The sequence below is a fragment of the Eptatretus burgeri genome, chromosome 2 (genome assembly GCF_056783735.1).
Source record: "Eptatretus burgeri isolate ZD-2024b chromosome 2, Ebu_testis_v1, whole genome shotgun sequence".
Classification (NCBI taxonomy): domain Eukaryota; kingdom Metazoa; phylum Chordata; class Myxini; order Myxiniformes; family Myxinidae; genus Eptatretus; species Eptatretus burgeri.
Window position 1 is genome coordinate 71,650,925 of NC_140962.1, and position 22,966 is coordinate 71,673,890.

The following is a 22,966-nucleotide window of genomic DNA, read 5'->3' on the forward strand; positions in this document are numbered from 1 at the left end:
GGCAGCGGCCGCGGTGTATGACACCTTCCCTCCCCCCCTCCGCCAAAACCCCCCTATCTTTGCCGAATCGGCTCACCCAAGCGCACCCGACATGGCCCAGCTATGCGCCATGCTGGCGGAAATGACAGCGAACATGAACAAGCAAATGAACAAAGTGAAAACGAGGATGGATGCGAATACACAAAAGATGGATGCGAATACACAACAAATAAACGAAAAGATGGATACAAACACAAATGAAATGAAAAAAGAAATGAAAGGCATGAACAAGCAAATGAAGGAAGAAATGAAGGAGCTGCGGGGTGAGGCACAGAACATGGGAATGAGCCTAAAAGGAAGCTTGGAAGAACTAAAAAACGAAATGAAAAAGGAAGTCGACACGATACAAGCGACGGTGACCGAAAGGGAAAAATTAAATGGGGAGACCAAAACATGTGAGACGAGACACGAGGTGACGACAAAGGAAATAAAAATAGTGGAGACAAGGGAGGTAAAGGGTGAAGAGTTGGCAGAGACACGGGAGATGGGAACGATAGAGGGAAGACTACACGATGAAGACGGGGTAAGTGACGCACACACACACACGGAGGCAGTGGAGGACAATGGGGGTGAGCTCGTGGACTGGGTAGAGACCCGGTGCGAGCAGTTGGATGGCCTCCTCCAGGAACGAGGGGAGGGAGTATGCCCCCTTGAGGCGAGTCACGACCAGGTGAGTTCGGTCGTGCTTTGCGAGGTTGAGGGGAGGAGTGCTGCGAACGGGTGCACGGAGAGCTTGGGGGGTATAGAGGCCCCGGAGACCCTTGTGGGGACACGAATCCCCAGTGTAGTTGTCCCTGTGTGTGTGGTGCAAGGCGTGAGTGCGTCCCCGTGTGTGGAAGCGACCCCGTGTGTGAGTGGTGTGGTGGCGATGGTGCCGGAGTACGTGCTTCCCAGCACGCCGTGTGTGGATGAGGCACCGTGTGTGGAAGAGGCCGTGTGTGTGGATGAAACGGCCAGTGTGGTTGAGGCACCGCGGGTGAGTGCCCCCGCGTGTGTGAGTGAGGGACGGTGTGTGGATGAAACACCGCGGTTGAGTGCCCCCGCGTGTGTGAGTGAGGCACGGTGTATGAGTGAGGAACGGTGTGTGGATGAGGAACCGCGGGTGAGTGCCCCCGCGTGTGTGAGTGGTGTGGTTTGTGTGAGGGAAATGGCACGAGTGAGTGGAAGGCCGCGAGTGAATGGAGCACCACGTGTGAGTGGTATGGTTTATGCAAGGGAGACCGTGTGTGTGAGAGAGCGGTATGTGAGGGAGATGTCGGTTGGCATGCGGGAGCACGCAGCCGCGTCTCCCCGTGTGAATGTAATGGAATGGAGTGTGAGCGTCGTAACACGCAGGTGTGCGTGGGTCGAATGGCGACGACGGCGACATGTGAGGAAAGGAAGCCGAGTAGCGGCTGTAGTTGTTTCGGGGACCGTGCCGGGTTCGCCCAGCCGCGAGCACGAGGTCCGTGCTGTGCAACGCACGAGGCCTCCACGTGCTCGCTTGCGATAGTGAAGTCCCGGTCCGGAAACGCACGCGGTGGATTTGCCGATCCCGCGGACGGACAAAGTTTAGGCAGGATTATGGATTTGGACCGGACGGGTTCTCCACGCGATCGTGTGTGTTAAGCTCCAACGGGCAAAGCACATGTGTTCGCGTAGGGAACCCCTCGAGACGTGGGGCTTGTGTTTTTTTTATGCGCACGGTAACGCCATGGCTGCACGTGGGGTTGGAATCCGGCAGGAGGGGTAGCCCTGCCGGATGGTACCGTCCAAGGAGGGACGAGGTACACGTGCAGCTGCATGACGTCACGGGCAGGTGCAAAGTGCGCGAGCTGTGAGTTGCCGCGCTGGTGCTGCGCATGTAAAGAAAAAAAAAAAAAGCAAGCCTCACTTTCGGGTGCACAGGATTCCTGGGCAAGGGGTGGAAGACCCCCTTGACCAGGGCACAGGATGGAAACTAGTTAGGGGGAAGGGTTAGCTTAGCTCGACCGACTTCATGGGGCAGGGGTAAGTCCTCATGGAGTCCGTGGAATGGATTAGTTAGAGGGATTGTAGCCAGATTTAGGTTGGGAAATAAAATGATTTTTTGAGTTAGAAGACAGTGACAGACAGTGAATGTGTAGTGGGGACGTAGCTTAGCTACGTAGTGTTAAAAGGAACGTGCTGTAGTTTAAGGGACGACGTGGGAGCACGAGTTAGTTAGGGGAGGTCGTTAGAAGGATGGCAGAGTTCAGCGGTGAGTGTGTTGAAGAGTTGGTGAGTGAAGTGGAAGCATGTGCTTGGTGAGTGAGGCCAGCGGGTCTGTGTGAGTGGAGCGAATGGGGAATGCATGGTGCGATGAGTGATTGGGGGGAGGAGTGACTCCCGCCCAGGGGACCCCGGGGTCAGTGTAGACTGAGTTAGTGGGTTAGTCAAATTTACAAAATGGAGGTCGTTTTGTTGTTGGTGGGAGTGTAGGCTCGAAACCCGTTTGGAGGGGTGCAGGAGCCCTGTTGACGGGCTGGGAGCGTGACTGCGAAAGGTTTTTATCGCTGAGTGGGTACCCCGGGCACCAGGCTAGTCGGCCGTGGTAGGCCAAGGGCTCATGGGGGGCCGGGATAGCGTAGTGGGCACGGGTGCGCCTGCTTGGTGCGGGGGCCTGGGGCGCCATTAGCCGCGTGGGCAGTGTTGTGGGCACGGGTGACCCTCGGAAAGGGGCCTGGGAAGCCAGCCTGCCACGTGTGCGTTTCAGGGGAGGTGCCATGGGGGGCACTCCCCGGTGTTAGGGAGCTGGTAGGCTCGGAGGCAGTGTAGTGCCCGGGGGTGCCATAGCGGGAGATTCGGCAGAGGGTCGTGCCTGCCAAAGGGAGCCACGTGTCCCAGCCATGAGACCGTGTGAGGGCATGGAGAGAAAATTGGGGGGCGAGGCCCGAAATTGTGAGGACACCAACACAGGCGACGGGAATCTGGGTTGTTAGAACCAATAGTTTAAGCGAGAGGCGCTTGTTGAAGCCCCGGGGTAGTTTAACAGTTAAATGGTTAGGGTAGATTAGGAGATGTACCCCTCCACACCATCCATCCCCTCGCTCTCGTTGTGGGCCGCTGGACCCACTTTGGTTATAGATCGCCGAACTCTGGGGAGGCCATTCTGAGGCTTGAGTTGGGCCTCGACACAGGACGCGAGCTCTCCCTTGTTCCCCTCCGGGAAGGGAACGTAGGGGTTGGGAGTAGGCAAGGTGACAGAATAGGTTAGCCGAACAAAGACAGTACAGGGGGTTAGGGGACGATTTATAGTGGGGAAGTAAAAGAAAAAAAAATAATAATAAAAAAATAAGTTGGGGCTAAATTGGGGTTTGACAAATTAAGGGAGTGGGTATAGACAATGACAGGCAAAGGCGATAGGTTGGGAGGGAGACCGTAGGGTAGGTCCGAGCCCGCCTTCCGAGTGGCCAGCACCACCGCACTCCCTCCACCAACCTCCACTGAACGGCAAAGGCTGGCCAACTTCATCTGCCGGCTGGCTGTTTTTCTTCAAGGCCTGTGCCGGCCCACTTCATCGGCAGCTGTTGTGTTGCTGCAAGGCCTGTGCCGGCCGGATCATCTGCAGCTGTGGTACTTCAAGGCCTGTGCCGGCCAGTTCATCTGCCGGCTGGGTTTGCCTGCAGCGGCCTTCTTCTGCGGGCTGTTTTTGCCTGATCACCTTTGCCATGCCATGCCCACTGCCCCTGTTCACCAGCCCCGTTCAATTTTTGCTTTGCCCCCCCCCCTGTTCATTGCCATGTGCGCCAGGATCAGAAAGCAACAGTTGGCAAGCTGCGAGAACTGCCCTGATGGCAGCTACAACACGGGCCTGCACTGGCGGCCCGTGCACCGTGTTTGTGTTCATCCATCCATTCGTTGTGTTCATTGCGTGTGCCACTTGAGCTGGCACGGAGACTGTGTTTGTGCAGCCCATGCACCGTTGTGGTTCACTGCGTTCAGTTCAAAAGGGAAGGCCTTGGACTGCATGTAAGCAGCCGGCCACGTTCCCTGTCACCTGCATTATTTGAGTCAGAGACTGCATGCGAGCAGCCTGGCTCCCTGCTAACTGCTTTCTTTTTGCAGAGTTCATTGATCCTGGGCCATGGTTTAGTGTAAAATTTGTAAGTTAAGGTTAAGATGTACTGTAAATATGAGTGCGCCCCCGGCATGTTTGTCCTAGCGCCGGCAATTTTATTTAAGTCGTCCGTGTGAGTGAGTTTGTTTAGGTAGTTACTCAGCCCTCAGGTTATTTATTTTGGGGACACGAATACCATGAATGTCGCACTCAGGGATCCGTAGGTAAAATGTACTAGGGGAAAACTACACATGATGGCACACGAAAATTTGACGACTCGGGACGAGTCTGTAAAAAGGGGAGGGGGTAGTGTTGTGGTTGACCAAATTCGCAAACCACCATTCAGGTCCCTTAGGTGAGATATCTCTGTAAGTATATGTGTAGTTAGGCCCAAACCCGTTGTTTCGAGGGAATAAATGTCATTCAGTCGGGCTGCGACTCTTCAGGATAGCCGTTTTTCTTTTACTATCTTTATTTTGGACCAGCCGCCATTACTACCACCACCAACCACGTCTCAACAGCCGCTTCACAACAACCACCAACCACAACGCCGCTTCACAACAACAACCACCAACCACAACGCCGCTTCACAACAACAACCACCAACCACAACGCCGCATCACAACAACAGCCACGACCTTTACCGTCACAACTCGCCACCATCGCATCACCACCATTCTTGCGCCACTTGTGGGCACCGATACTGGACTCGTGCAGGGCGCGCACCGAGCAGCGTGTTCAGAAACATCACAGACTTTCCGAGAAAAACGGATCAAAAACGACTCACGCCCACTTCTGTTCCATCCTATCGGAGAGCGTGGGGCGATTTGGCCCCGCCTCCAGGGCGTTGGAGTGAGGTCGCTATATGCAAATTCATGGATCAAAAAGCATTCACGCCCACTTTTCCTCGGTCCAATGGGGAGCCAGTTAGAGGTGAAGTTATATATATATATATATATATATATATATATATATATATATATATATATATATATATATATATATATATATATATATATATATATATATATATATATATACACATATATATATATACACATATATATATATATATATATATATATACATATACATATACATATACATATATATATATATATATATATACATATACATATATATATATATATATATATATATATATATATATATATATGTATATGTGCTTCCCCAAGACAATGGGGAAGCACAGTAAGTTTGCATGCTGACGGCCATCAAAGCCAATACACCAGGAAAAATCACAGAAGTGTCCATCGGAATGCATCCGTAAATGAAAATATAAATAAATGGGAAAAAATAAATGAAAATAAATGAATGAAAAATCAAAAGCAGGTGAGTGACCCGAGACAATGGGGAAGCACGGTTTGTTCTTGCTTACAATATGTAAGCATACCTCGCAAGTACATTATATATATATACACAGTAGACTAGGTGTAACTCGTCACTTCGCCTAAGTCGGCAGCGTCAAAAAGTCCCGAATTTATCTCATGTTAAATCCCTTTGAATAAAGGGTCATCCCTCTGTAAGTCGTCATCTCTAAGTCGTCACTTCGTCTAAGTCGTCAGATGTTGTCCATTCCCACGTAATGGAAACTCAAGTAAATTACCACTCCTAACTCGTCACATGGAACTGCTGCCTCATGAGAAGCCCGATTTCATGGAATCGTGATGCTCGCTCCTTGGTGTACACCGCCAGTGATAGGCTATTTATAACTGCATACACACGTTGATCGCACTGCAGGCAGGACAATGGCGACTAAGCGTAAGCTTACAACTAAAACCTACCAAGAAAAATACGACATTATCCAGTTTTGCGAGGCAAATCCACTGATGAAGAAAACAGACATAGCTGAGAAGTTGGACATCAAATGGCAGACATTGAACGATATCTTGAAGAATAAGGGCAAGATATTTGGACAAGTGGAGAGCCTGGTGTTGGCGCAGTGGTTAGGGCAGCGGCTTGGGATCCAAAAGGTCCCGAGTTCAAGCCCCGTTGGGCCACTGAATTAATACACCAGGGGGTTTACTCAGCCTGTCATCCTTCCGAGGTCGGCAAAATGAGTACCAGTGTCCTGTGCCCGGTGGATGCCCCGGTTAAAATAGGTGTACCATTTCCCTGTGTCGTAAGAGGCGACCAGGGTTGCGTCAGGAAGGGCATCCGGCGTAAAACATGTGCCAAATCACGATGCGGATCATATGGATGATCCGCTGTGGCGACCCCTAACGGGAGCAGCCGAAAGAAGAAGATTTGGACAAGTGGAGAACATCGTGAGGTCGGTGGGAAGTGTGAAATGCGTGAAATGTGTCCTTTGAAGATGTCAATGACACACTCATCATCTGGTTTCGGTAAATGTCAGCTCAGCCAAATATTCGGTTTCGGCCGATTCGGCCGATACCAAATATTCGGTGGAGGATTGCCCAGCCAACATCATGGAATACAATGACCGGTTTGAATCCTTTCTCATGCACCAGATGCCCAAGAGTTTGAGGCAGTTAAACATAACGGATTACTTCGCGAAGAAGTAAAGGATCGATCGAGCTTGGTGTTGAAGTCCGATCATGGTTTTATATTGGCTTGTTTTGTACATTACCGCACTCACTTACACATAGGCATTGAGTGGTAATCATCACCACGATGACTGTGTGTCATGTAATTTGTCACCATACCATCACCGATGGTATACGAGTTGTCTTACAGAGCTGTTCATTATCTTTACTTTTGATAAACTGATTCATGAATTCCATCTTTGCTTGAACACTTTCCAACTCACCAACTCACCCCCATCTATGCCCCGAGGATTGTGTTTTCCTTTTGGTACAATAGCCGGCTCTCACACATATGTGTCCAGGCCACGCGTGACTTCATCCTTCACCCCACAGTCATCATGAATGTTCGCATACGCGTACGTCGTCACATTTCTAAGTCGTCACTTTTTTCTCAGTCCCGATGGTGACGACTTACGCCTAGTCTACTGTGTATATATATATATATATATATATATATATATATATATATATATATATATATATATATATATATATATATATATATATATATATATATACACATATCGTCAAACAAATCCATGCGGAGTTCTCCAACCTTTAATTGAAACAAATAAATGACAATGTTCCGCTAATCTTTCTCAAGCGTGGTGAGCAATACATCAAAATCCCTAATTAACCCAAAGGTGGGGGTGTGCCAAGTTGAATAACCAATCAATGAACGTGTCACGGCACTTGCGAATTCTGACTTAGCACATTTAGAAATCAAACAAAACTCTCAGTGAAACATGATCATTAAATGGTTTACAGACCACAGCCAAAATTTAATTAGATCTGGGTCAACCCAGATGATTGCACATGTTTTGAACATGGACACCATGGCTTAACTTGGAAAAATACCTTTATCAACAAATTCTGCTTAATATTTACCATCACTTTTAATAATAATGCTATTACACAAATCAAAATATAATTGATGACTCACATTAAAAGTAAGCACTTTTTGATGTAATCCCATGGGCCATCAGATAAATGTAGTTACAGTTTGAACAACCTCACAAATGGTGGGCATGTGACAATGTGAGGCAGAGAGGGGGTTTGGTGGAATGGGGGCAGTCGGGAATGGGGGGGGGTGGGGGGTTGGAATATGTTTGAGGATGTTTCCTCTGCATTCCAAGCCTCCAAGATCCATCTTCTGGTTTTGTTCGGGGGTCGAGCACAATATGCTGACGCTATCCAATTGGAGTTTGTGCCCTACCTTGAGGCCATGTTTGGTAATGGCAGACCTATTAGGATAGTTGCATTCAAAGACTTTGTGGCTTTAAGCAATGAGTTGGCCCAAGGTCTTCTCATATATTCGGCCCTACAAGTGCAAGGTATCGCATACACAACACCTGCCCTGTCTTTCCTCGGTAGCTTGTCCTTTATTTGTTTAAATTAAAGGTTGGAGAATGACTCATGGATTAGTTTGATTTTACACCCAACCATGTCATTTTGTGGGGGACGTGCACACACATGCAAATTTAATTTAATAACTTTGGATGTACACTGCAAATGGTATACAAGCAAACTGTAAATGGAATACAAAAGTATAACTACCTCCACCATTGAAGGTTTTTCACCCCTGTCTTTTTGTGTGCAGGATACCTCAAAAAAGTTGTTTACGGATCCAGATGAAATATGGTAGACAGTTTGGGTGTGTGATAAGGATGAACTGATTAGATTTTGGTGAAGATCTGGATGCTAGAATTTTTTTTTAAATGGATTCTTCTCCATTGAGAGATAGGGCCAAAAACGATATATAGCACGATATCTCAAAACAATGTGGACAGATTCCAACAAAACTTGGTGGGCAGGTTGGGTGTGTGACAAGGAAGAATAGATTCGATCTTGTTTCAGGTCCGGATCAAGATCCAGCCTATCGGTGGGATAAAAAAACGTAAACCGTTCAGCCTAGCAGAGGTATGTGCTCTACTGAATGCCGTTCCAATTTAGAAAGATTTTACACAATACAGTTAAATTTTTAGGCTTCAACATAGCCGCCATCTTTTGTAACACATCGGTCAATCTGATTTTCCAAATCGGTGAAAACATTCACCAGTTGCTGCCGAGTGATTTCATGGATTGCATTTGTGATCCTCGCCTATGAGCCTGGTGTGGCTCAGTGGTTAAGGCTGTAGCTTGAGATCCTTGGGGTCCTGAGTTCGACCCCCGCTGGCCGCTGTGTTAGCATCAGGGGGGTTGACTCAGCCTGTCATCCTTCTGAAGGTCGGCGAAATGAGTACCTGTATACTGGTAATTATCCCTGCAGGGTCGAAGGTGACTAAAGGGTTGGCGTCAGGAAGGGCATCTGGCCGTAAAAAAAAAAAAAAAAAAAAAAAAACATTGCCACAAGGAAGGGTACCATGATTGGAGCCTGCAAAAGGCTGACCCCTGTTCAGGGATAATGGCTTTTAAATGGTGTGATGATGATTTGTGATCCTCGCCTCAAGTCCATCCAAAGAATGGCTTTGAAGAGGTAAACAATAGTTTTAACATCGCCCCATAAAAAAGTAGTCCAATGGGAACTAGTTAGGTGAACAAGGTGGCCAATAAATTTATTGGTCCACCATTACCGATCCACTTGCCCGGGAAGACATAATTAAAGAACTGCCACACAATTGAAGCATAGTGGCGAGGAGCACTGTCCTGCTGGAAGAAGGTGCTACCCATAAAATGTAATCACAGCATCGTTCAGGGATAAATAAATTCTGCAACATTGCAAGGTATCGTTCACCATTGACTGTTGCTTCTTCAAAAAAGAAAGGACCAATGACGTGAGACTTCCTGAGAGCATACCAGACAATGATTTTTGACGAGTTACTTTCATGTTTTTGGTGAGCCAGATTTCCTGAAGTTTTTCTGTCCCCCTCAAATAGACTTTGTGACTGGAGTGAAAAGTTGCCTCTTCAGAAGATATGATCTCATCAAGAAACCCAGGGGGAATTGTGGATCTTTGATGAACTGTTGACAGAAATCTAACCTTGTGAGTATGTTCATTCAATTTCACTTTGAGAATTTTGTGCACTGTTGATTGTAGGATGTTTAATTCACTACAAGTCGATGCACGTCGCAATGATTTTTGTGGATTCCTTTAAAATGCTTCGCGGACGACGGCCAAGGTCTCCTCGCTCAATCGAGGTTCATCATTCACAACTGGTTTCTTTAAACTTTTCAGTGTGTGTGTGTGTGTGTGTGTGTGTGTGTGTGTGTGTGTGTGTGTGTGTGTGTGTGTGTGTGTGTGTGTGTGTGTGTGTGTGTGTGTGTGTGTGTGTGTCCATCATGCAAAAATGCTGCAGTAAAAAAAAAATAATAATAAAATGTAATGTTTAAAAAAGTGTTTTGTAAAAAGTGCAGTACTTTTTCACTGGGATAAAGGCAAGAATAAACAGGAGAGAAAAATGAAAGGCAGTTTGAAAGCAAGAACAGGAACAAAATACCCGAGACCAAGGACAAGCAGATGGGAGACGAGCAGAGAGGGAAGAGACAGCAACAGGAAATCTTGTGAGAAAAGTCCTCCTCGGCGCATAGCACCACTCCTTCGCACGCTGAGGCCTGCTGAAGCCTGATGCCGCCTCAAGAACTCCAGTTCTCTGCAATCGTCATAAATATTCAGTATTTTAAATTGAGTGCATGCCTGTGTGAAGGAAGCTCAAAATACTCATATCAGCTTTACAACAAACCATTATTGGTACAAAATAAGGCCAACAATGGAGTTCTGAACCAGCATGAGTGCTGCACCATGGACAAAAGAGGGATTTTCACAGTAATCAATTGGAAATGTAGAAAATGGACTGGGGGGGTTGGGGGGGGGGACATTTGCTTGCTTCTCATATCAACCCGGTTTACAAAGTTTGTGTTTGGCCTGTGTGTCATAAAAATACAAACTACTGTTACACATTTCATGCATATCAGTCATAAAATGAGTAACAAAACAGCCGAGCAGCAGTCAGTGAAAGAAGCAAACTTATCTTTAAACGTTTAACAAATTCTAAATAGTTATATGTTACTTTAATGGAAGACAAATTACAAAGGAAAGTTAAAAAAGAATTACAGACAGTGTCAAAAGTTGTGGAAGTGCAAATAGACGGTTTATAAAACTCTTCTTCTGAAGATCAAGATGTCCTGAAGCATTCACTTGTGTAGTCGTAAAGTCACATCTACTTTGCAGCCAAACCAGTTTTGTGGAGATTAAAAAGTTTACTTGTTATGAAAACAATTATCCATTATCGCTGCTTTGTTTAAGGCTCACAAGCTTTCACTTTCACCCAACACTCCCAATTTCAAATGAATCCCTCTGGTCTTGGCTTGTCTTGCCAAGTCTATTTCAGTCCATTGCAGGACAAAGGCTTCACTCAACATGGTACATACCTTACCATCCTCTGGAATGCAGGACCATTGTATTCCAGTGAATCTTTCAACCTCATTCTATCTAATCTTTTTGTCTTCCTCTGCTTCTTCCAAGTCCTTCTCGAGGTAGCCAATTAGCAATTCTTGTCACCCATCGGTTGTTGATTCTTCTTGTTCTGTGTCCAGCTCAGTTACATTTTAGTGTTGATAATAACCAATATATCAAATTTAGTTCTCTATCTAATGTGTTGGATTTTATTCTTGTAATATCAAGATTATCTTTCCACGATTCTTTGCGTGGTGAGCTCCATCTTCCTCATATGAGTGTGTTTCACTGCAATACATCAATTGTAAACTTTCATTTTCAGACAAAGGTAAATAATTGTCTCACATGAAGGTTTTTTATTTTCCAAATGCTGAACATCCTGCTCTGGTATGTGTATTTGTGTGGTGAGGAGGGAGAGAGTGCGGGCGGCAGCGAGGGGGTAGCGAGTGCAGGCGGCGGCAAGGGGGTAGCGAGTGCAGGCGGCGGCGAGGGGGTAGCGAGTGCGGGCGGCAGCGAGGGCTTTATAGAAGATCCAAGTCAGAGTGGAGGAAGCAGAGAAAAAAAAACTCGGAAAATTATGACATGATACAAGTTACAAAACCCGATAATATGCACCCAGAAGTTTTGAAGGAAGTGGCAGACCAGATAAGGGAGATGTTAGCAGATATCTTTAACAGCTTACTGGAGTCAGGACAGGTACCAGAGGATTGGAGAAGAGCAAATGTCAAAGTTATTTATTGAAGGATCCAGAGAGGAATCGTGGAACGATAGACCTGTTAGTTTGACTTCAGTTGTGAGAAAGGTGTTGGTGAAGTTAATTAGGGACCAAATGAGGAAACATTTAAATAAATACAAACTAATTAAAGGTATTCAGCATGGATTTACCAAAGGGAGAGTAAGTATAATAAATCTATTAGAGTTAAATGAAGCAGTTTCTGATTGGGTGGATGAGGGAAAGGCAGTGGATCGAGTACATCTAGACTTTCAGAAGGCTTTTGATAAGGTACCACATAAGAGGCTTGTGGAGTGGCTGGTCAGGTACATAACTGGATTAGTGATAGGAAGCAAAGGGTGGCTGTGAGTGGGAGGATGTCTTACTGGGAGGCTGCAAGTCGTGGGGTATCTCAGGGTCAGCACTCTGACCATGATCATCTATAATTTACATCAATGATTTTGATAGTGGGGTAAAGATTTGGCTTTCCAAATTTGTAGATGAGGCAAAGCTTGTAAGTAAAGTACATCGCAGATATAAGGGGGTGATCAGATTCAGGAAAGTCTTGATACTTTCATAGATTGGACAAAAGATTGGCAGATGCAATTTAACATAAGGAAATGTAAGGTGCTGGGGATGGGTAGGAATAATACAAATTGGGATTACATGATACAAGGGACAATGAGTGAAAAACATTTTCCATCATAACTCTCAGGCTGTGGCCCCTGGTCCTGTCACTCTCATTTCTGCTGAAAAACCTTTCTGCATTTATTTTGTCAATACCATTCATCATCGTAAACATCTCAATCAAATCCACTCGTAATCGTCTCCTTTCTCGTTTATAAAGTCCTGTCTCTTTCAGCCATTTCTCATGGCTTCGTCTATTTAGCCCCGGAATCGATCTTGTTGCCATATGTTGAACCCTCTCTACAGTAGCTACATCCTTACTCAGATGTGGTGATCAAAACTAAACACAATATTATAGGTGAGGCCTCACTAAATTATTGCAGTGTCAACACTATCTCTTTTGATTTACAATTTATCCACCTGCAAATACAACCCAAAACATTATCATCTACATGTATAGCTGCTTAACACTGGAGCTGTCAACTTACTACTGGTATCTATTCCCCCCTTAACATCCCTCTCTTGTGTCACATGCTCAAAGACTGCCACTTGCATAATGTATCCATATATTTATTATTGTTACCCATCCCCAGCACCTTACACTTCCTTATGTTAAACTGAGTCTGCCAATCTTATGCACAATCTATGAAAGTACTGTATCTTGACTTTCCTGAATCTAATCACCTCCTTCTCTGCTATCTACTTTACCTTTGGGTTATCTGTAAATTTGTACAGCCTACTCTTAACCTCACTGTCAAATTCATTAATGCGAGTTATATAAATAATAATGGTCCAAGTACTGACTCCCGAGATACCCCATGACTTACAACCTCCCAGCCAGACGTCTCACAGCAACTCTCTGCTTCCTATCACAAAGGCAGTTTCCAATACAGTTTACTACTACTAACCACACCACAAACCCCAACCTTAGCGAACGTAATTCTATAGGTTTACACAATGTCTTTTGGAAGCAGAGATATATTTTTCCTTGCCAATGAAAGAAAATTAAAATTAAAGGAAGGAAAAGAACATAAGAAAAAATATGTGAGGGAAAGGGGGTCTGGGGGTCAGGGATACTTCTGAAGGAGAGTAAGAGAATATACAAAACGTACTTAGCTGGCAGATTTTCAGGGCGACTGGACCAGTCCAAGATCCATTCCTGGTTCTTTTTCAGGGGGGAATCACTGTCACCACCTCGATCATCCTCATCAGACTACCAATGTAGAACAAATGTGAGATGACGACGTGCCAGTGGTTCGATGAGGAATAAAATTAGAATGTAAAGAAAGAGTATAAATGTGATGGTGAGCTATACAAATGAGTTATGGATAAGGGACTTTGTTTTGCTCACCTGGCAGCTGTTTCTATCTCCTATGCTCTCACCCTCTCCCGCGAGTGGCACGCCAGGGCTGTGTGTGAGCGGCGGGCTGTGTGTGAGCGGCGGGCTGTGAAAATAATCAATGTAACAAGGGAATATCATTACACAATGTTAATGTGCACAACCAAAATATGCCCTCCATGTCGTGAAATCCAAAACCCAGGTGGCCCGACGTGGATTCAAATTTTGAAAACCAGGTTTTACCCATTAGACATCAAAGACAGTAATGCCTAGACTGCATGTACATGCCACATGTGCACCTCTCGCTGGCTTGGGAGCTCCTCCCAGATTCTCTCTGAGCATCCAGCAAGATTCGCTCGAGTTCTCCATTGAAGGGTGAACTCGAAGGTGGAGGTTGAAGTTGGGAAAGTCCAGACCCATTTCCCCCATTCCTTGATGGTTGAAGTTCTACCCATGACCCTGTGACATACATTGGAGGCTTTGGCTATTTCAAGGAATTCATCAATGCACAGCACAACCACATTTCATCTAATAGTACAAATATTCCAAATGTGGCTCACCCGATGCAGCCATATCGTTTCCCGGCAACGTGGAAATCGGTTAATTGTTGATAAAATGACACGGCATAGTAAAGGATATACACAGAAACTAAAAACAGAAGAGATGTTAAATTTAAGGGTTTTAACTCAAAAGAATCTCTCCACATATCATTCTTTTTAAATATGCCAACACTTTTAATCAAATGATTGTGGTTATCCATGCAATATTGGCATGTTTGAAAGAAAGCCCTCTAAATTTTGGCTCATTTTAAAGGAACTGGATGGACATGTGAATACTGATAGCAATGAGAATGGTCAGGTGAGAAAACATAAATCTCTGGATGCAACATTTTATTCAAAGGATGGATTATTTATAACGAGCAAATCCAACCCGTTACTTCGCTGATGGAAATATTAAGATGGGGGTGGGGGGTGTAGGGAAGAGGGGAAGGTGAGCAATGATTGGGTGAAGAAAGGGGAACTCAGAAGTGGGGGACAGCGATGCCTTTCCATAACTCGCTATACACTCCAGGAGGAGGAAGGGAACGGGGAGGATGGGGGAGAGAGATGGTAGTGGGGAGGGAAAGGGGGTGTTCTGAACATGCTTTTGACAGGGGGACTTGAGGGACAGTGGGGGGGGATGATCCCCTTACACCAGCATTAGTACTCGATTGAATGAAATTGGGTACGTTAAAACGGGTCATACGAAACAACACCCGGACACCGGCCAGAGACATTTGTGGGGGATAGAGGGGCTTTGTGAGAAGGTAGTAAGTGTGAGGGAAGGAAGGGCGTTTTCCTTCAATTGTCAAAAAAGTCACGCCAAACTTTGAATGTAAAAAAAAAAAAAAGCCAAACTTTAATTTGTCCAATTCACATGTTCTTTGACACCCCTTCATCTCCTCAACCTCCAGAGAGTTGTATGGTAGTGGATGGGGGTTAAGAAGGAGGATAGCATGAGGGGAGGGGAAGAGAAGGCAATGTGAGGGGAAGGAAGCATGGGGGAGGGAGGGGAAGGCAAAGTGGCATGAGGGGAGGTCAAGGCGGCGTGAGGGGAGGTCAAGGCGGCGTGAGGGGAGGTCAAGGCGGCGTGAGGGGAGGTCAAGGCGGCGTGAGGGGAGGGCAAGGCGGCGTGAGGGGAGGGCAAGGCGGCGTGAGGGGAGGGCAAGGCGGCGTGAGGGGAGGGCAAGGCGGCGTGAGGGGAGGGCAAGGCGGCGTGAGGGGAGGGCAAGGCAGCGTGAGGGGAGGGCAAGGCGGCGTGAGGGGAGGGGAGGGAAGGCAACATACCAGGGAGTAACTGTGGCAATAAAACGCGCCCAAACGGCAACGTTTTCTTTTCAACTGCCTTGTTCTGTATAAAACCAGATGGGAGCATTAGAAAAATTAAAACCCACATTATCTACCTGGCAAAGGCCTGCCTGCATGCATGAATGCACCTCCCCTCCCCCCCCCTTCCCCACCCAATACGCATTCCTTCAACCTCCTTACAGTCCACGCTAACCGTGCACATATACTGGCGATGTACTCATCCTTTCACGTACACACATGCATGGATTTCCCCACACCCACACTGCACAGTGGCACGTCCTGCGTGGCTTCAGTGCTGCATAACCACTACCCACATGGCTTCAGTGCTGCAGCATGTCTGCCCCCCACTCCCCCAACGTGCAGAAACACATGGTTTGCGAGACGGCCGCATAACCTTCTCCACAGCACCACACAAAACAGGCCTGGGTGTGAGTTTGAGTTCAGATCGTGCGCCCGTGAAACTCATGCACCGACACATGTAACCAAGCATGCAGGCACGCACACACCACATGGAGAGTCATTTGTACTCATTTTTACCACATCTGTGTGCTGTCTACATACCTCTGTTTTCAGCACCTGCTGACTATTAATATATTGCAACAACTCTTAGTATATTTATATTAATATTTTGTCATGAAAGCAGATCGAACAAAACGGTAAAAAGAAAACTACATATGTCATTGCTGAAAAAAGGGACCCCTGTCTGTGGAATGTATTGCCATGGATTGCAAAAGCAGGTTACAGAGCACGGCGTTGCGCTCAATGAAGTTCCATTCTCTGCACATTCTTTAATCTTTTCTTCACTCAATATAATCATCCAAACAGAAGAAAAAAAAATGAAGCTTAATGCTTTGCTTCAATAAATACATTGTTATTTTTTTTAAATCGTTAATTTATTGAAACTTTCAGATTTCATTCCAAATTCTGACACTTATTTAATCCATGAGATCTGATTCTCAAGTCAGATATAATATTTTGATTATATACTTTAATTAGTCCTGAGAGTTGACCATATTTCCAAATCGAGGTATGTTTGAATAGGCGAAACAAAATGGTGAATTAAGACTCCAACAAGCTGACAGAGGGCTGACCAACGATAATGCCTTGTGAAAGGATAATTAAATAAGGCTGTTATCTTCAAAAGGGGTGTTTTAATTAACCCAAACAACCACTTTTCATTCATGCATTCCTTTGGAGTTCCCTTAGTATGCATGCAAAGTTTCAGGCCACTAGGTTTCCTGGTTTTGGAGTTATGGAATAGACACACACACACACACACACACACACACACACACACACACACACACACACAAGTATAGATGTGGAAACTTGCAAGGATAAAAATGATGTGGAAACTTGCAAGGTTTGTGCAAGCATCAACACGAACAAGCCTAAATTTAGATGTGGCAAGCTAAATAAACTAGGATACTGTCTATGCAATAGACCTGATGCATATCAAGGATACCATGAAAACAGGGCCTGCCAAGTAAATCGGCAATGATGAACGTGACAATGGAGATTTTTACAGCTTCTTGCCTTTATTCATTTAAAGATCAATACAAAAAGAACTAGAGGGGGAGCACTCGGTAGAGTGCAAAACCTCCGCCGCCAATACTGCTAGGTCACTCAAGTGAACCTGATATCCTATTCATTCAATTTGACGTCAACAGTGCTCACAGAGTTATAGTTTGCAACTTTCCCTTTTACTTTTAACTTTTACATACTCAATTCATTCGTCATAACTAGATTCCTTGAGACAGAAATTGATTTTACGTGGGTATATCCACCTGAAGTTCCAAAATCAGCCGCAATTATAATTTTGGCATGTTTTTTGTTGGAAATCACTTATAACATGCAGAAATGCAAAAACCAAAAAAAAAAAATTGAAATTTTGTTGAAAAAAAAAGTTGCAAAAAAAATCTTTTTTTCTGTTACAATTTTTTTTTTTGGGGGGGGGGGTTGGAAATCACTTAAAACATGTAGAAATGCAAAAAAAAAAAATTAAATATTTTTTCAAAACGGCCGCCATAGCGGCCATATTGGATTTTGGACCAAGTCCAAAATTGAATGGCATGATCCTTGGACCATACCTAATCCCCCCCACCAAGTTTCGTCGAAATCCGTCGAGGAGTTTTTCCGTAATACTGTTCACAAACAAACAAACAGAAAGGGGTGAAAACAGTAACCTCCGATCTTCGATGGCGGAGGTTAACTCGATAACTGCGATCACAAAGCTATCGCCAAGGGTAAGCCTCCCCCCTCCCCCAAACCGGGGGAGGCTTTCCATTGATGATCGCCTGTGACATACCCTTGGCCTGTGATCCAATGATAGCTATATTTTGTTCGGACCACCATATGACCTTGACCTTCAACAATCAGAGATAAAGTGTAGATTAAGAAAATGTGTCCCAATCTACAGTCCATCCAGAAAACTCACATCATGAAAAGTGAAGGAAAATTATTCAAGTTACAATCAAAAATGTATTTTTTGTTTACTCGGTCACAATCCCAAAAAAGTGTGTCAAGGACACAAATGAAATATGAGGTGCACAACTTCAGTACAGATCCACTAGTATGATGCAAAAACATCTTGGAAGGCCAAATGGACTTTGAGATTCCGCATTGGCAAAATTGAGCGATGACAAACTAACATAATTTGATGTTGTGAGGTCAACCGATATGCCTCCGCCCACATTATTACATCATTCTACACACTTGTACCAAGTTTGATTTAAATCCCTTCAGCTGTTCACAATTATCACATTTTTACCTGACATAACCTCTGACCTTTGATGCCAAAATCTAATCAGTTCATCCTTGCATCATAATATTTACTTCCACAAAGTTTGGGCAAAATCCCATCACTGGTTCACAAATTATCGCTGTAACAGAATTTTTACTGAACGGGACCTCTAACCTTTGACCCCATAATCTAATCGGTTTATCTTTACATCATTATACATACTAGTACGTGCCCGTAAAAAAAAAAAAAAAAAAAAAAAAAAAATTCCTTCCTGTGGTTTTATTCCTGTGGTTCACCAAGTATTGTACAAGTGGGGTTTAAAAAGTTATCAGCATAACATACACGTGAAGCTTGCACGATTCGTGTAAATGTAAGGCTGAGAACTTTTTCAACCCCTTCCCCCCTCAGATTGTGCGGAGAGCTTGGTCTCCAAGAAAAAGCATGAGTGTTAGTTGAAGACATACAAGCTTTGAAAGTTCAAGCTGCAAACATGGTGTTGAACTCAGAAAGGGTAACAACAACCATATTTCTCAAATAAAACTTGATCAATATTTAAATGATTGAAAAAAACCTGAAAATAATAAAAGATCAAATTTTGAGTTTTTAAGGCCTATAACATGTTGAATACCAATTTGAAAGAAAATTATTTACATGAAAGGCAAACTACGAGAACACCAAATAAATATCATAAACAATTATGAATATAGTATGAATATGAATATGCTAGTTGTCTGGTCTGAGCCCAGCGAGTCGTCTCGAAATACGACCATTGCGGCCAACCGATTTGAAGACCCCCTGCCAGAGCAAGATTCCAACCGTCATGATACCGCACTGATTGGGGTACCGAATGTCCAGCAGGATACAGCAGGAACAGATGCAGGTGGTCAAATAAGCCAGTCAGGTCTTTGCAGCAGAACAGCCAACTTCGTACACAGCAGTGAGGGAGGAGAGGGGCATGGCTTGCTGGGTGGGGGCATGGCATCACGCGGCAGCTTGAGCACAATTTATGCAACCTCTCCACAGGTCGGTCCCAGGCACGAGCTGACCCTCCCCACTGCATGCGCTTTTATAGACTCTGGCCCCCACCTCACACCATGACATACTGCACCCCCTCTCTTGTTCACCATTGGCCCAAAGGTCTGTTTGATGGGTGGAAGACTGCCCCCCTCATACTTGTCACCCTGGGGCAGCCTCCCCGTTCCCTGGGCCTGCTGGAACGCAGCTTTCCCGCATAAACTACAGGGTGATGGCCTACCCAGACAGTTTCCAAAGGGTAGAACATAGAATGACTCCACCCCCTCTCCCCACCCCGGGTCAGAATCCAAATCCCACTGGTCTCATAAAAATGAAGATTTACCAAATGTTATCTACCCGAGTAGGGATTTACTAAACCGGGCCAAAATAATTTTCACGCACGAGATAATATCAGGTATCATATGACGAGTGTACTTAAGGAATAACAGTTTTTTGAAAAGAGACAGGGCCACGAAAATGGAGAATCCTGAGATGAAAATGGCAGACTGAAACAATGAATACAGATAAATAAATGAATAAATACACACTCAATAAACCAAAATCCACTTAATGCAATAAATAAGTCATGGCACCACATGCACTCATCCACTGACACACAACAAAAGGGAGAAACCAAGCAAGGGCATGAAGAATACAGTTTGGCAGGTCTCCAAAACGAAACACGGGGAATTCGTACCCACTCCAATAAGGCAATTCCCATATTTCCAGATGTATCAACCAATTAACAATACAGAAGCATAATGAAACCAGAGAAGTTAAATATAGAAAACAGTTTGGAAGGTCAAAGAAACTCAGCAAAACTTAAATACAAGTTCCTTAAGAAATAGAAAATAAAAATAGAAATCAAGTGCTGAACTTGCCAAGAACTGGAGCAGACATCAGGGGTTCAAGTGGATTTATCTTCAAAGATTATAGTGGGTTGGGGGGGGGGGTTGAGGACAACACCCCCAATCTCAATGTGCCTCATCAAAAGTGGTCTCCATTTGCGAGTTGCTGTCAAAAAGCCAAGACACTGAAATATGCCCAAGAACACAAGTTGGGATGCGAATCAATGGGGAAAAGGTACTTTGGAGTGATGAGCCAAAATATTAAATTTCTGGAACAAAGAGAAGGCAGTGTGTCACATGAGGGTTGGTGATAAGTATAAGGACATGTATCTAAAGCCTACTGTGAAGCACAGTGGAGGCTCTGTTCAGGTTTGGGGATGTATTTCTGCTGCTGGGATTGGTGATTCGGTGAGAATTGAAGGAACAATGAATGCTGACAAGTACAAGCAGATCCTAATCCACCACGGTACCCTGTCAGGAAGAAGGTTGATTCGTAACAACTTTGTTTTGCAGCACAACAACGACCCCAACCACACTTTAAATGTCGTGAAAACGTATTTACAAAACAAAGCAGATTCAGGAACTTTACACATATTAGAATGGGCCCCTCAACTTCCTGACCTGTACATCATAGAGCTGTCTCAGATTATTTTGACAGGAAGAAAAATGAAAAACAAACAAAATCAAAAGATTACTTTATGAGTAATATTGCAAAATGCATGGAACAACCTCCTGTTGGAATTTCTCCAGAAATTGCAGAAAAGCATTCCAGAACGGATATCTGCTGTTTTGAATGAAAAAGGTGGTCTCACCAAACTTTGAAACTTCATTCATTGATATTATAAAATACAATCCATTTTTGTTTCTTCATAAAATACTAACTGGGATATCCGGCATTGCCCAGGTTCAAAAAAACCATCAACAACTTTTAAATGAGGGCGAACATAACTGAAAAGCAATTACACCCAAATTAAGGAACATCCCGTGCAATGTAAAATGTGACTTCAACTCCCCAACTCTCCCCCTCCCCTTACAAGCCTCAAGTCATCAACCTCCCCCCCCCTCCCCAACTTCCAAACACCAACTCCTCAACCTCAGCCTCCCAACCCCAAGGCATCAATCCCCTCCACATTCCAAGCATTCAAACCCCTCCCTACCCCAACTCATCAAACCCCTCCCCCACCCCAACTCCTCAAAATCCTCCCCCACCCCCTTCCGACAGCCTCACCTCCCCCTCCCAACTCTGTTGTCCCCCATTTGTTCTCCCCACACCCACCCCACCCCAATCTGAAGTACTCACCCTCCCTCTCCCAACCCTAAAGCAGCAATCCCCTCCCCACTCAAAGCCTTCAAACCCTCTACCTGCCACAACACCTCAACCTCCATCCCCTCCAAAGCATCAACCTCCCCTCACAACTCTGTCCCATCTTTGCCCTCTAACTCTCTCCCATCAAAAAGGTCCCCCCCCACCCCACTTCCAACCCAAACTCCGTCCTCACCTCCTCATCATCTCCCCCCCCCCCACACCCATAGAAGCAAATGGGCATTCCCAGAAGAAAACAACAGACTATTTAATGTTTTTCCCTCCCCTATCATACCATCATTGACTTCACAGAAACAACTCCTACAAACTGCGACTGAAACAGTCATGGCCCATCATGGTTGCCCGTCTAACTCGCAATCCTATGAGATATGCGGAAACCCTATGGAATTGCAACTGTCAAGTGACTGAGACCTGAAACCAACAATCCTCTTCATGATGCATATACAGTATACACATCATCAAAAGTAAATAATGACAGTTTGACGAAAATCCGTTTAGTCATCTCTGAGAAAAATGGCAACATACACACAAATATCTCACAAACATTCAAACAAAATTATTCAGTTGGTGGTGACCTTTTGGCCTAAGACGACCTCAAAAATATTTGGTGGTTAAATTCAGAGACCTAATATGCAAATACTCTTCAAATTTCAAGTCAATGGGATAAAAATTGAGGATTTTAGACATTCCATCTTGGTTGTTGACCTTTGGCTTATGTTGACCTTAAAAATAATTGGCTGGTTTAATTCATTCACCTGAAATATAAATACTCCTCAAATTTCAAGTCAATCAGATGAAAACTGAGGATTTTAGAAATCTCACCAAAGTTGACCTTTGGCCGATGTTGACCTTTTGGTACATGTTGACCTCAAAAATAATTGGTGGTTGAATTCACTGACCTGATATGCAAATCCTGTTCAATTTCTAGTGAATAAGATGAAAATTGAGGATTTTAGAAATTTGACAAATTTGTTGACCTTAAAAACAATAGGTTTTGTCTGATGATGAACTCTACCAAATGGTGAAGTTTTGTGAATATCGGATAAAAATTGTGACATGTAGGTGATAAACAAACAAGGAAACAGACAGACAAACAGAACAATACCTGCAACCAACTAAAATACTTGGAAAAATCTTCGATTTTTGCAAGTAACAAATGGACCCGAATGCCATACGCTCTCCTCTGGTGAGGTTAATAATGTTGCAAATCTGGAAGCCATGAGAACACAACATACAGGTCCTTTAGATCAGTTATATTGGTAAGTACGTTGCCAGTTAGGGTCCTGACCCAAATTTAATGGGTAATTAAATGTTCCTGCGCTGTGGAGTTATTTTAATAGTCAGGTTTTCTTTTTGTTTATTTTTACACCACCGACATCAACGCCGACGACACCACATCACCCTCACCTTCACCTCACTCTGGCCAACGTCAGGGGTGGGCGGAGCCCCTGCAGAA

At 44.7% G+C, this 22,966-nt stretch overlaps 1 protein-coding gene across 4 annotated transcripts in view; it reads right to left on the minus strand.

The window, feature by feature from the left end:
• The window catches only part of LOC147032287 (BCL2/adenovirus E1B 19 kDa protein-interacting protein 3-like), a 46,014-nt gene that overhangs the window by 10,217 nt on the left and 12,831 nt on the right, over nt 1-22,966 (minus strand). For 2 of the 4 annotated variants that reach the window (XM_085869747.1, XM_085869748.1), the window contains exons 2-5: nt 14,034-14,193; nt 13,747-13,840; nt 13,508-13,608; nt 10,101-10,253 (exon numbers count right to left, since the gene is read on the minus strand). In XM_085869747.1, the coding sequence (XP_085725873.1) occupies nt 10,101-10,253; nt 13,508-13,608; nt 13,747-13,840; nt 14,034-14,193 (508 nt within the window). Of the gene's footprint in view, nt 1-10,100; nt 10,254-13,507; nt 13,609-13,746; nt 13,841-14,033; nt 14,194-15,560; nt 15,625-19,168; nt 19,349-22,966 lie in introns of those variants that run through there. The other 2 variants (XM_085869746.1, XM_085869745.1) reach the window with 2 other exon arrangements.